Source organism: Barbatula barbatula (assembly GCF_947034865.1).
Source record: "Barbatula barbatula genome assembly, chromosome: 18".
NCBI lineage: Eukaryota > Metazoa > Chordata > Actinopteri > Cypriniformes > Nemacheilidae > Barbatula > Barbatula barbatula.
In genome coordinates this window covers 1,112,313-1,127,492 of record NC_136781.1, presented here as the reverse complement: position 1 = coordinate 1,127,492, position 15,180 = coordinate 1,112,313, and the positions used below count along the sequence as shown (strand labels likewise).

General features: G+C 39.7%; 1 protein-coding gene across 1 annotated transcript in view; it reads right to left on the bottom strand.

Annotated features, from left to right (window-relative positions):
• dock2 (dedicator of cytokinesis 2) overlaps positions 1-14,362 on the bottom strand; it is a 58,632-nt gene extending 44,270 nt beyond the window's left edge. Inside the window, exons 1-22 of the mRNA XM_079479418.1 lie at positions 14,222-14,362; positions 11,875-11,958; positions 11,756-11,796; positions 11,614-11,669; positions 11,441-11,537; positions 11,200-11,348; positions 9,718-9,853; positions 9,215-9,372; positions 9,058-9,139; positions 8,798-8,933; positions 8,453-8,528; positions 7,797-7,873; positions 5,372-5,622; positions 4,972-5,070; positions 3,184-3,256; positions 2,808-2,911; positions 2,386-2,572; positions 1,783-1,880; positions 1,604-1,693; positions 1,426-1,526; positions 785-919; positions 526-538 (exon numbers count right to left, since the gene is read on the bottom strand). Of these exons, the coding sequence (XP_079335544.1) occupies positions 526-538; positions 785-919; positions 1,426-1,526; positions 1,604-1,693; positions 1,783-1,880; positions 2,386-2,572; positions 2,808-2,911; positions 3,184-3,256; positions 4,972-5,070; positions 5,372-5,622; positions 7,797-7,873; positions 8,453-8,528; positions 8,798-8,933; positions 9,058-9,139; positions 9,215-9,372; positions 9,718-9,853; positions 11,200-11,348; positions 11,441-11,537; positions 11,614-11,669; positions 11,756-11,796; positions 11,875-11,958; positions 14,222-14,267 (2,289 nt within the window). The 5' untranslated portion in view covers positions 14,268-14,362. The remainder of the gene's footprint in view (positions 1-525; positions 539-784; positions 920-1,425; positions 1,527-1,603; positions 1,694-1,782; positions 1,881-2,385; positions 2,573-2,807; positions 2,912-3,183; positions 3,257-4,971; positions 5,071-5,371; positions 5,623-7,796; positions 7,874-8,452; positions 8,529-8,797; positions 8,934-9,057; positions 9,140-9,214; positions 9,373-9,717; positions 9,854-11,199; positions 11,349-11,440; positions 11,538-11,613; positions 11,670-11,755; positions 11,797-11,874; positions 11,959-14,221) is intronic.
• Positions 14,363-15,180: the final 818 nt, after the last annotated feature.

Sequence of the window (15,180 nt, the reverse complement as noted above, 5' to 3'; positions counted from 1 at the left end):
TTAGCTTCTACACGCAGACCTTTTAATTTTATACCGTAGGCTATTTTTGTACGTGTTCCCCGTTTAATAAAACATAAAAGTATACATAAATAAAAATGTTTCTCATATTGGCTGCTGTGTCACTGAGGTGCTGCGTTTGTAAGTCAGCAATGATAAAGCGTCTGCTGCATTAGCAAATAAATATATTGACGTTGTTCTCATAGGCCGTCACAAACAAACTTCACACATTTTTCTGTTGCTTCATCTATGAGTGCACGTGACTCATTCAGTTGACTTAGTCAAGTTTGGTGAATGAACTGACTGGTGCAGGTCACATGACACCACATCACTCTTACCATTGGTCAGGACACATCTTGATATTCCTCCCCGTGAACCGGAGGTTGCGATCGTTTTTACTTCCATATTTTGATGCATGGAATGGAATTTCTAATGAGAAAAATAGTGGGTGTGGCTTTCGTCTTACTCCGCGATTTTATTGGATGTATAAAACAGCCGTTGCTTTTTGAAATTGAACTGGCAGCAGACTGTCAGTTGCTGTCTGTCATACAGAAAGTCATTACAGGAAGGAAGTGCATTTTCAGATTTTAACTGAAGATTATGAGGGCACACGAATTTTAAAAAGAGAATGATCCACGTTGATAAACTATTTACAATTACACTGCAATATTTCATGAAAAAATTGTCTTTGTCATTTTTTATTTCACTGGGACTTTAACATAGCTTTGTACTTTTCTAGTTTTCCTTTGTGGAAACGTCTCGCTTTTAACATCCATTATACACTTACTGTGAGTAGAGCATTCGTGAGCGCACGACAAATTTGAAGATGTACTCGAGGGCTTTGAGGGTCCGCAGGATGGGCTCACAGACCTCACCTCGACTCGACACGTCCAGATACTTCTTCAACACAGACATCAACTTCCTACAGGAAGACAGAAAGAGTCAGTACCTGTGGTATACTTCAGTACTTACTATAAACTGTAGGAAAAAATCAAGATACTATACTGTAGGGTCTTTGAAGCTTGTACTACAGTTTATCACTATCTGCGTAGTGCTGTTGTATACTTTTAAAAGCGTTAAACAAACTACAGTGTACCATGGGAAATACTACAGTGTTTTTGCATGTGGCTGTTTTTGGCAAGTTTGGAGACGTTATAATCAACTAAATGTATGTGAAAGTTTTAATAACAGGTAAAAACACACACACAGCCTTACCAATCAAGCATTATTCATAATTAAATCTTACGGGCTTCAATAAAACACTTTGATATAACATGAATACTTGCATCTGATCTCTTAGATTTGCAAAGATTTATGTAGTATTTCAAGTTGCATTTGTTATCGATGTTTACACACACACACTGCCATCTTGTGGTTTTATGCTGCTCATATATTCCATCACGATCACGTGTGAAATGTTTGACTCACTTGTAGGCCAGAGTTGCACTGAAGTGTTGTTTGATGTACGCCTCAAGCACTGTGTTAAAATGCTGAAACTTTCGGTCAGCGATAAGACCTATGATATAAATCTGGAAAGAGAGAGACAGGTCACTTAACAACACTTTGTGTTGTGTGTTTGTGTACTGGAGGACTGAATGCTGCTTACCAAAGCATCAAACACCAGAATATCATAGTCATCGGTCTGAGAATGCTCCATCATGATGTTAAACAGGGCATCCAAGGTGTCCTGAAGAAACTACACACACACACACACACACACACACGTGAGAGTCTGAGAAAGCTACACACTCTCATGGGTCTTTTAAATCTGAATCAGGAACAAACCTTCACAACTTCCTCTCCATCAATGAGTTTGAGCTCTTGAAGGTTTTGTTTCAGCATTTCAGGACGAGTTCTCCATTTCAACAAACCCAGTAAACCAACTGAGGGAGAGAGAGAGAGAGTTATATCCTCAGCTGACTCTTAATTATGCATCGGTTTATTTCACATGTTTAACAGTAAATGTGTGTGTGTGTGTGTGTGTGTGCGTGTGCGTGTGCGTGTGCGTGTGCGTGTGTGTGTGCGTGTGCGTGTTTGTCTCCATCGGGGTTGCAGTGCGAGTAATGTCTCCATAAGATTTATTAGTGTGATTAACAAGCTTTCTCAAGAACAGCTGTTGTGGCGCACCTGCGTCTGTGTGACCTTATAGGAGGTTAAAGATGAAAGTGAACCATTGAAGAAGCATTTTCACTGTCTCGGATATTAAACTCATCATGAAATTAAATATGGACTCTGTTTATCATCATCCCATATGAACATGTTTCTTTTTGACTGACATCACCAAAACCCTCCCCTCCGACCACCTGCCATAGAGAGATACCATTCTCCATCCAATTGGACTGTGAATGACGTTTCAGGATGACTTTCAAAGCACAAACAAACACAAACCGTTCTGTGTGAGTTTGGTGGAGCAGACGAGGGTAGAGATGGTGAAACCGTCTCTGGAGCTCACAGAGAGACCCCCAACATTGCTGGAGCTGCGCATCAGTGTCGCCCCCTTGTGGCTGTCAGAGTGACTGCGCTCAGACGGCAGTGAGAGATAAGAGCTGCAGTCCTCCATACGCTTACTGTCACCCTGCAGACAGACAGACAGACAGACACACAGACACACACACAGACACACACACAGACACACACACAGACACACAGACACACACAGACACACAGACACACGCAGACGCAGACGCAGACGAGAGAGAGAGAGAGAGAGAAATAAAGCTAAATCTTTTAAAGCCTTTTTGGGTTTTAAGCTGAAATATAATAATATTTTGTCGGTGGTGTTTGTTTGTAAACGTTTGTTAAATTCAAACCTTAAATACAGTGAGCTCGTGTATTCCATCTCTCAGAACGGTTCCATCTTCCTTCATCAGACGCACAAATGCCATCGCAAAATTTCTCTCACTCTTGTCCTTCGCTAAAGAACAGAAACGATACAAATGTTATTCCTACATCCGACATAGACATTAGGAATGTGCGCGCAGAACTTACATCAAGCTAAATTAAAAACCTATATTTGACTTCAGGGTCACACATTAAAAACATCTGTGATGGTTTCAGTCTCAAAATCATTTACTAAAAAAAGCCTTTGATGAGGTGAAGTATTTGATGCTCTCTTCTCGGTTTTAATGTGTTTACAATCGTGTTTTAATAAATCGATGGCAGAGACCCTACGGCAGTGAAACGTACACTCCTGTGAGGATCGATGTCGGAACATGAAGCGCAGGTGGATCCGGGGCATCTCCTCCAGAGGGATCGCAACCTACGGCAACATTAAAACATACAGACTGTAAACAAGGTCACATACAAGATTGAAATCAATATTTATGTCACTATAAAAATTGATCCTATTTGCTGTCCTCAAAGTGTTTGATGTCATTCAGAAGGTATTAATGGCACCATTGACATGGAAAAAATGCCCATTTAGTAGAAACCCCTTAGATAACTGATCTCAAATCAGCTGTTTAACAGTGCTCTTTATGTGTCGGCCAATCAAACACAGAAAGTCGAGGGTTACTGTCCGATCAAGGCGTGAGTTGCCATAGGCCCTTTTGGCACGCATCTTCTGTTCTTCCGCTAGCGCCTTCATTATGGAGTTTACTAAGTCCCTTGCACTGCTGCCACGAATACGATAAACCTTCGATAAAGGTCTACTTATGAAGGTAAGTATTTTGTTTTCTTTTTGCCTTAGCGAAGGTGCTAGGATAAGTTCTTGAATTCGTGTTCTGTCAGTCAATAATGTTATGAAATATCAACATGCCTGATACTTAACACAGTTATAATCTTACCGATGTCTTGACCACTTGTATTTTAAGTCGCTGTTGTTAAAATTTTGTGCGAGGGCAAAACGGAAGTTGTGATTCACTGCTTTGCGAATTGGCGAAAGTTGAATGACGTCATTGCGAAAAGGGCCTATTGACAGAAGTCAAGCTCGAGTTCAGTTTCTACTGTGAAAGAGTGCGATGTAAGTAGCTAACTGTTTAATGTTTTATAGAAATGTTGGCGGCCATTCACAAATGCGTGCAAAACGCTGACTGCGTCGCTTTCTTCCCTTTTTCAGAGCGCCCACTCTCGTTTTGAGAGTGCTTGACGCGGGTCAACATTTAAACAACAAACCTGAGTGAACGACGTATTGTAATATCCAGTAATCCAAACTTCAAAACGCCGAAAACATATCATTTACGTGTTAAATGTCAGTATACAGACCTCCACTAGTTCATGCTAAACTGCGTGGAGTTGACTCTGAGTGTTTATAGTGGTTAGACTATTAAAACAACTTTATGATTTCCATTTAATTCAAATGCATCACTTTTAAACTAATTCTCGTTCTTTAATTCTGTTTCTATATTGTTTTAAGTTGACCTATTTTTATAAAAACCTAAGTGTCTGCCGCATCTGTAGCTAAACAAAACATTTAAATGGAAACCTCGTGCCTTTATGTAATTTCAAACCAAAATGCATTATGATCCTTTATGAAAGACATGTTGTATTTCAATCGGGTATCATTTTTTTATAAAAATATCAATTGACCATGTGTTCACTTTCATTACTGACAAACATGAAAAGACAGAGATGGTTTTAGCAATTGTTATGGTATTTGCACTCCAAACGTCTTAAAATGCACATACTGAAAGTCTGTTTTTTGTTTGGGACAAATTCAGTTTTTGCACCTCTGTATTTCCAAAATCATGCGTACGGCCCTGTTTCTTGTTTTTCAGACCGCTCCAACCTGCTTCACTGTGGTCGCAGCACTTTTTACAATCAAATCAATAATGATGGATAAGAAGAATAAGACCCATCTAACATTTGGCATGTTTTATTTGGAAATTCATTAGATTGTCAAAGTAAAATGCGGTTAATGAGGTTTGGAGAGGTGGAGACTGTGACACACATTAAACCTCTCTCTCTCTCTCTCTCTCTCTCTCTCTCTCTCTCTCTCTCTCTCTCTCTCTCTCTCTCTCTCTCTCTCACACTCACCTTAAAGGTTTCCATCCAGCGGGGTTGTTTGATCTGGTAGTAAATCACTGATCTATATTCATTTACAGGTCGATCTCCAGCACCCAGACAGATTGAGTTCTAAATGATGAGAGCAAAGGTGAGCTGTCAATCATCTCAGAAATCCCAGAACACATATCTGAATATAATAACCAGGTAATGTGTACTATTTACTAAAAAACGGCTCTTACACTACTGTATACACTGCTTGGTATTCTTAAACAATAAGTAAAACAGTATACCTTTATTCACATAAAATGATTTAAACAGAAAAATGCAACATTGTGGCATCGGACCTCTTTACATTGCATGCAAGCGACAAATTACCATAAAAATTAAAGAGGATTTTTATTTGAAACATCAAAGGTTAAAGGAAACTCACAGGCACGATCTTTCCTTCCTCATCACACACCAGCATGATGACCTCCACATTCTTCTGTGTGGTTTTGTTGTATTTGTCAAAGTCTCCGGAGTGCAGAGTCAGATAGATGTCATTACGGATGTCACCCGGCATTATAATCTCAGGAAAGCCCAGTTTCCGTGCCACCACGGTGCTCCGGTCCACCAGGTGTGGATATTCCTTTCTGATCTGGATGATATCACCCACCAGAGCTTTCATGGTGACCCACAGGCCTGCGTGACAGAAGACACACTCTTATTTATTCAACTCTTTATTGTATACATCCCATAATTCAAAGAGATGCTTTGCGGCTCAAGAAGTGATAGTTCTGAAGTGAAGCATCCCTGGAGTTGGGGTATAGCTGTCAATCCACAAAACGCAAATCACACCCAAAACTAAACAATAATTAAAAACACTAGATGAGTTTAGGACAAAACATACAGTACAGAAAAATACTTTTAAGGTTCCATAAAGAAACTTTAATTTCCACAAACCATTTCTGCAGCACAAAAGGTTCCTTCAGACTATAAGTAGGTAAGAAAGAATTGGAACTTTTAAGAAAGATTGACTAAAAGGTTTTTTTGGGAAACACAAATGGTTGTTTTATGGCATCATAACAATTTAGATATTAAATGTGCCCTCCGCTATTATTGGCACCTTTGGTAAATATGAGCAAAGGCGGCTGTAAAAATAAATCTGCATTGTTTCTCGTTTTAATTCTACAAAATTCCAACATTTAGTTGAAGGACAACAATTTGAAGTCAGGGGAATATCACATTGTTAAAAAAAATTCTTTCACACGCGTAGGCCACAATTATTGCCCCCCTTGTATTTAATAGACTCTGCAACCTTAATTCATAAGAAAAACAGCTCTGAGTGTTTTATTTTAAGTCTGATGAGGTTTGAGAAAACAGACTCATCTGCATCCATTCCACCATAAAGACTTTCTCCAGATCCTTCAAATGTTGGTGCTCTCACTTCTTCAGTTCATCCCACTCATTTTCAATAGTGTTCAGATCAGGGAACTGGGATGGCTATGGACTGCTATTGCAGGATCTTGATTTTACATTCAGTGACACATTATTTGTTGATATTGATGTTTATTTTGAACCAGTGTGCTGATGGAAGATCTAACTACGACCCATTATAATATTTCTATAAGAGCAAGTCAGGTTTTGATTTTTATATCTGTTGGTATTTGATATAAAACATGATTCCATGTATCTGAACAATATGTCCAGTACCTCTGGTATAAAAGTAGGTTCACAACAATGAAGATCTGGTGCTATATTTAACTTTGGACATTGGGCATTTTTATCCCTGTGTGCACCAAACCTATGTTGTGTTATTCTGCCAAAAAAAACTCTTTTTCATTTGGCCACGGACCCCAGTCTTGCTTGAAGTTCCAGTATGGCAGATTACTATGTTGGAATTAGTTTTTGCACGAGAGCAGAAAAGATTTGTTGTGGTGATGGAGGTGCAGTTTTCCATTATTTTATGAAATGCTTTCCGACCCCAAAATTCAACTGAATACGGCAATTCTCCATCTGTGCTCTTTGAAGAGTCTTTGGCCTCTCAAATGATTCTCCTCGCTTAGCATTGAGACAATACAGACACACGTCCTCTTTCAAGCTCCTTTTCAACATCTCCGTCCATCAAAACTTCTTGGTCATTGCCCTGATGTTGGAAATGAGACTTTGTATTGTTTAAACTATTTCCTTTAAGCCATTTTGTATTTTGTGTAGCTCAATACTACTCAATACTCAAACGATATTGCACATCAGAACTACAGTATATTCTGTATTCACTAAGTTGAGTAACTTGAGTTCGCACTTAAAAAAAAACTTGATTTAATCTTCAAACCACATATTCAGCTTGTCACTTCTGTTAGTAACAGATAAACCGACAACAGTCTGAGAGCATGTGCTGAAACATTGTGAAATTGAAATCTGAAAGTTAGATTTTTGAACACAAAATTATAACATACAACATCGCTTTCCAAGATCACTACATACTAATAAGCGATTTTATCATTCATTAAGTAAACCAATATGTAATTTAATAATCTATGTTTCAAATCTACATCACAACAAATACACAAAGAAAGTAAAATATTTCCTGACAGCGCAATTCTCAAATTCTTTACTTCCATTCTCAAATGTCTTGACCGCCATAAAGCTTCTGTGTCTCTCTCAATTCAATCACCTCTGTCCTGATGGCATTGTCTCTGTGAGTGTGTGTGTGTGTGTGTGTGTGTGTGTGTGTGTGTGTGTGTGTGTGCATGTGTGTGCATGCGTGTGTGCATGCGTGTGCATGTGTGCGTGCATGTGTGTGCAGACAGGATTATAGCGATCAGTGTAGTATCAAAGCATTAGCCTGTGATGGCATTGGTGTTCAGCAGTAGTACCTTGACCTCCGCTGTCTCTTTGCGATGTCGTCAATTTGTTCAGAAGAGTGTGAAGGAAATCATGTTCAGCTGTGACCCTACACACACACACACACACACACAAATGTCACTTTCTAACAACTTTTAAAAAAGAACATTCAAAATGTTTGAGGTTGTATTTTGTTCTAACATTCACATGATGTCAACCAATGAAAAAATGTATGCTAGGATACATTAAAGCAGTGGTTCTCAAACTGGGGCCCGTGACCTCTGGGGGGACCCAATATGGATCCATGGGGGCCACAGATTTTGTGGCATTATATGAAATATAGAAATGTATATTGAATCGGTCAGGCACACTCCCAAAAAGGACAGCATTAAAATATAATGGAAAGATTAACGGAACTGGCCCAAAACGAAGCCATTTTTCAGCTTTATGTGGGAAACGGATTAAATTTAATCCAAATTGGACAAAAATGTTTACATGAAAAAGCTACATTTTGGCCTTTTCAACACATAGTAAGACTTCAGTTGATCTTCAGGATGTTTGGAGCTCACCTGCCCCAGTTATTTAGTTTGTAACGACACACGATGTGAATAAATGACAACACTGTTTTTATTTCTGTCCCTTCACAATCGAAACGCGTGAGCGGGGTAGAGAAAGAGACGAGACTTACGGATGAAAAGGAATGAAATATTGCTTCTCCTCATCACACTCCGTCTTTCCCTTGATGATGTCACTGATGTCCATCACTGTCAAGGCAGACAGAAATATCAGCCAATGATGTCATGAACCTGCCTGGCTGACTTGTTGTGTCAAGATCATTTTTCCGTGCAGACCAGAGGTCAAGGAGTTGTCAGACGACAGTTAACTCTTAAATATGGCTCAAAATGTATAAATATCAATAAATAAATCCTTAAAAACGTATTTCTTGGTAGTGTATGTTCAAAGACAAAGTTTTCCTGTCTGCTGCCTCTGTCGGTTAGCATGATATATCCCAGCATGCACGTTCTGCTCTTACCAGCAACGCCAAACGGTCTGCGCAGACCCATCGTACATTTCTTATGATTCGTATCTTTCAGATCCATTCGTCCGACACGCACAATTTGACAGATCAGGTAGATCTTCTCTCGACTCAAGTCCTTATTTCCAAGATCCTGCGAGGAAAGATAAAGAAAGACTTTCGAACAAAGACACACGAGAGAGCTTCTCTCTCATTCACAGTAAATGGTCACCAATAAATACTGATCTCTGGCGTTTTGGTGGCGAGAATTGACTTACTGTAAAAACCACCTTCAGACTGTTGAGCATCTCAATGTCCTTTGGCAAACCTTTATCTCCCCAACGCACCAGATAATTCTCACTGGAGGGAGACAGAGAGATAAATGAAAAACATCTTTGACAGCACAGAACTCTGTGTCGGGGAAACCATCTTTACCTGATGTTTGTTAGTTTGATGGGGTCGTACAGAGACATAAAGAGTTCAGAGTCCTCTCCAATACGACAGACGAAATTCCGCACAAAAACATAAAGGCTGTGCGTGGGGGAAGACTGGATCCGTGCCGACATTCCCGAATGATCCATCTGAACGTTAGACTGCACAAAGTAAAAAAGCACAATTATCCAAACACATACATTTATTTCGGAAAAGCAAAATTACATTAGATATGACGTCTTGGTTTCTAGAAAGAAATATGAAAAATGTGTGTTTTTGTTTAATGTGTCATTGCAATTTTAATAAGGGATAAGAAAAGGCTTAGATAAGAATCTGTACCATACATGTAGAGCGATGCTCTAAGGAATATGGAGTGCCGATAGCTTTGGTTTGTCGTGCTGAACATCTCATTTAATCGACTCTCTCCCTCTCTCACATGAGAATATCTTTTGCGGTTTAATTCTCCGGGTGAATCTGTAAACCGTGAAATGATAGTGAAACTTAACCTGTTCCTCTTTAATTCGCTCTGTGATCTTGGCTGTGGCGTCCTCGTGTGCTCTGAAGAGACTGATGACGCTGGCTCGCTCGGGGTCGAGAATATTCCCATCAGCATCTCTGACCACCACGTCCAGCTCCAAGATCCTAAGTGTTCAAAAACAACTGATATTTACATGGTAAACACATCTCTCTCCACAGCACACGTTGCCAGCACCACCCGGTCACCAACTCATGTTGCCAGCACCACCCGGTCCTGTAGATTCATCCTCTACAACATTAGGAAAATTAGACCTTTCCTATCGGAGCACTCTACGCAAGTCCTAGTCCAGGCTCTTGTCCTGTCCAAACTGGATTATTGCAATGCGCTTCTGGCTGGACTTCCTGCTTGCACAATCAAACCTCTCCAGATGATCCAGAATGCAGCGGCAAGAGTGGTCTTCAATGAACCGAAGAGAGCGCATGTATCTTCGCTCTTCATCAGGTTACACTGGCTCCCTGTTGCCGCCCGCATAAAGTTCAAAGCTATGCTCCTGGCCTACAAGACCAACACCGGATCTGCACCATCGTATCTCCACTCGCTAATGCAGATCTATGTTCCTGCCAGATCACTGCGGTCTGCAAAGGAACAACGACTAGTGGTACCATCCCAAAAAGGAAAAAAGTCACTCTCCCGTACCTTCTCTGGATCTGTTCCACATTGGTGGAATGATCTACCAGCTGCTACAAGATCAGCAGACTCGGTTGCCATCTTTAAAAAACGCCTTAAAACGCATCTCTTCCGTCAACACTTCGCTGATTGATTTATCCTAATTCTCTTCCCGTTCCTTCTTTAAAAAAAACACTCACTAACCTCACTATTCTTAGCTTTGTATACTGTGCTAGGCTTTAATGGACTAGTTTGATGCACTTATGTATTTTGTTGCCTATGTTGTTATAATTGCTTCCAATGTTTCCTCATCTGTAAGTCGCTTTGGATAAAAGCGTCTGCTAAATGACTAAATGTAAATGTAGCACACGCTATATTTGACCGCTATTGGCAAGCGCATTTCTACACATCTGTGCTAGTTTTATGTATCGATCCATCTTATCTTTCATCTCATATTATAATATTAGTTTTGTTCAAACAATAGGTCACATCCATGTGTTTATGGTACTGTATGCACTCGTGTAATAAGATGATCGGTGTTGACGTCAGCTTGAGATGAATTCCTGCAGTCGTGTGTTCACATGCAGCTGTGAGAAATGTATTTTTCCTAAAGGTTTGATGGTAAATTCTTTAATGGTAATACAACTGCATCCCAAAGTGGACTACTGATGCTCTGAAGATAAACTACACATTTATTCTCGTGTGGAACCATGATACAGAAATGCTATCCAATTATGATATTTATACAGTACCCCCAAGTACTACTTGGCAAAGCATGGTAATACTGCGGGACATGAAAGTCTTCCAGAATGCAGACAGACATGGAGAGAAATGAAACAGGTACTTGTTTCCGTAGTCGATCTTTGAGGTGACTTTCTGTTTCAGCTCTTTAAACTCGTCGCTCGGTAACGTGCCAGACAGGAGCTGCGACCGCCACTCCATAAGATCCCACATCAGCCTCTGTACCTGACGGAAACGCTCCTTCTTATTGACCTGTTGGTACAAAGACGGCACGACACTCAGACTGAATTGTCTAAACATTTGATGTTACTCCAGTATGCTTTTCTGAACAAATCCATCCATACCACAAAGATCTGCTTCCACATGCTACCCCATTCTCTCAGCGTGGTGGTCACCTCCTTCACCAGGGGCATCTCAGCCGATGTCATAATCTCTTCATCTCTACACACGTGGAGAAATGAGTGTCAGAAAACCATACGGATGTGTCTGGATGGACGTGAATATGGGCTGGACTTACCCTCTCTTTTCAATAATGACTTCCTTCAGCTCTATGAAGTTGGCTGGAAATGCCCCCTTACGTGAAGAAAAGAAAACAGATATTACAGATGGAGGAAGTTAATGTATTCAGGAACCAAGCATATTAAAACTATGACACTTACTTTTCTATCTTTGTTCTTGGTCAGATAACCTTTGTACCAACCTGGAAACATCAAAACAACTTAGTTTCCAAGAGATTTTGTGTTATTAGTTTCCTCATAATATATCTGCGTGCTGGTACCTTCACATGATTCCTCTATGTGCACCGTGTCTCCGATAGCCAGAGACAACTGCTTTTCTGCTTTTGCTGTGAAATTCCACTTAACTTGAGAGAGAGAGAGAGAGAGAGAGAGAGAGTATAAATGACATGGGTTCATCAGCTATTTCAGTATAGACCGTTTCATCGGACGCGCACCAGGACTGAAGTTAACTTCTGGTCAGTGTTTGTTTAGTATCTTATAATATAACTATTTATAATTTATTTTGTTTAAATTATTAGTCATTTATATTATTATTTTACTGTATAACAATTTTATGAAATAAATGATTTGTTGAATGGGTCCTGTAGTTCGGTCTCATTTTAATAAAATTGGTGAGACAAGTTTAGCCAAGAAACACTTCTTCTCAGTTTCTTTCTTTGCAGTCACTCTATTGTTTGTCAATGTGTCGCATGCGCAGTAATGTTTGTTTATGTTGTCATTTTGAAACCGTCTATAATCCATAGACTTAAATAGTTTTCTTTGCATAAGTACAGCTGGTTTTGACCATAAGAAGAGACAAAACAGGTATATTTCATGTTTCTAAGGCAAATGTGTGTGACCTTTATGTACGAAACTGTCACAGTAGGCTGTTGCTAACTTGTTATGCTGTTCAAAATCGGACAAAATATCTGTCAGTCAGCTCCCTTGTTCAGTAGTTAGGGCACTGAGCAGGGAGTCTGACATTTGAAGGGCTGTCTCATTCGCAAAATCCTTCCAGTGCACTTCCTTAGCTACAAATTCCCACAATGCAACGCAAAATTCAGGGAGCATCAATGCTCCCTATGTTCCCTTGATGGAAATCACGTGACATTTTGGGAAGCCGTTTAACCGAAATTGCACGAGCCAGAACTTTTGCAAAGAAAACGTCAATTTTAACACATTGCTTGACAGGCAGGGAACACAATCTACTTAACGGTTGAATTTTATATTAGACCAAAGTGTTTCTCATGTGTATTTAAACCATTGTTTAAAAAATAAAGTCAGCTGTGAATGATCACAACCAGTTTAGCAGGTTGTGATCACACCAAATGTGACGTGAGCCAGGATCCTTACCAGTGCCCGAGTCTGTGTAGCCTACACGATATACTGATTCAAAACCTTGCAAGCTAAGAAGCTGATTGAGACACAGACCAATGTATTCTGGTCTCAATGTCTATATAATTCACTTCTTTGAGTTATTGGTTTGTCTAAATCACTATCTCCAAAAACTGCATGTGCAACAGTAACAGAGATGTTCGACATAGCAAACAATGATAATTAATAAACACACACACACACACGCACACTTCATTTCTGCAACTACAAGTTCGTTGGCCTATTTCCTCTCAGTGACTTCCTGTATAACACAGCATGTAAAAACACACACACACACACACACACACACACACTGGTGTTACTGCAATAGAATACACAATCATAAATTATCATCTATCAAACCGCTTATTTTTATAGAATGCCTTAATAAATAACTTGCAAGTGAAACATCATCATGTCACTAGTACACAGACGGCACAGTTTATCAAAGCATCGTCATCACAAAAAGATTTTAACACAATTCTACACCAGAATAACTTCTATATTCGACACAAAAGCAACTTTATTAAAGGTGAGAATACAATAAAAGAAACTCTATTTCAGATATTCTGTTTGCTCTTGTAGATTTGTTAGTAATTGGATTTTAAATGTGAGTAGCCTGTGATTGGATCCGATTATTGCCCAGACGGCGCTCTTTTCTTATTTGATTCATGATTTTTACAAATATGTAGTTTCTTTCTATGTCGCAAAATGTTGAGAAACCATCAAACAGGCCAAAGAAGCAAATTCCCTGCACCACGAAAAGTGAGAAAATGTCTTTACTGTTTCTAAAGGATTTACTTCTACATGACCTTAACAATCACGTTTGTGTAACGTTGTAAGACAAAACACTCAAGTTGATTCAGACACATAAACCTGCGTGTCTTTGTCTAGCCCATCTGTTACATCATGCACTTTTACTTCGACCTGACAAACACTTCTTAAGCTCATTTTAATGAAGGACTCTTTTTTTAGTCTCCTGCAGAAGTAGATCTGTTTGCTCAATGACTGTGCCATTAATGTAAATACAGCAGAAACGTCAAGAAAAAAACAATCAGTACTTTATGATCAAGCAGAAATCCAGTAAGGCCCACTGGCTGTGATGCTGTTTGATGGATGTGTGTTGGCCCACATCCGGAGATGCAGGAACTCAAGCCATCCACCACAGACTGTGAGGACCGCCCGAGACATACACAACTACACAAACATTCACCAGCACATGCACAGGTGATACACAAATGAGAAGTGACTCACCGACTCCATATCTCCATACCGAGTTGTTTTTTGTCCAGGGTGTCATGGTCGGACGAGGAAATGCTCTTTCTGTCTCCGCTTCGTCCTTCTTACGGAGTAGAAGTTCCTTTCTTATGCTCTATCACACACTTCTTTTTCAATGTTTCTGGGGCAGGGGTGTGACAGTGAAACACTCCTCCCCTTCGTCTTTCGGTCTCTTCCTCTTTTCAATCACTTCTGGCCACAACATTTCAACGTCAGAAGAACGTAACACAACAGAAATCCAATGTGTCTGCGCCCTGTTGTGACTTTCAATTGCTTTGATTTATTCATGTATTGTGATGACCGGCTGTTTGTAAACCAGACCTGATGTGATGAATCAAATGAATCAGAAGCTCATTTACATGAATCATAAGATGGGAGGTAACATCTGGTGAGGGCTGAGATGGCAGAAATCCCCAAAATGCTTGAATTAATGCATTCAAGAAATGTCAAAGATGCATGTGTATACACACATACACACACCACACCAAACACAAGCTGTTTGGAAGTCATCAACATCCAAAATGATTTTCAAACGCAATACCTTTTACAGACAAAAGATGGCAGTAAACATACAGCAAAATAAGTTTGGATAATGAACTGAAAGAGCTTTCTCAAAAAGCCATGAAGAGTGAATCTTGTCCCACTTGTTGTAACAGAAGGATGTCTTAGATCTGGCACCAATAACTGTGAAAGAAGAAGCTGAGCCACAGAGGAGAATATTAAAGACACTCTTTAGATTTGATGGAGTTCTCAGATGCGTTCAATATAAATACCATAGTCTCAGATGTTGCTCCAAACATTGCTCTGGAGACATAAAAACAGACACGAGTGAGACTGAAGGTGTAAATGAATATAGATTGTAGAGGTCAAATAATCTGGATTTTAGTCAATTTGATATTGAGATCTTCACTATGGCAGACTTGACAAAACCGAGC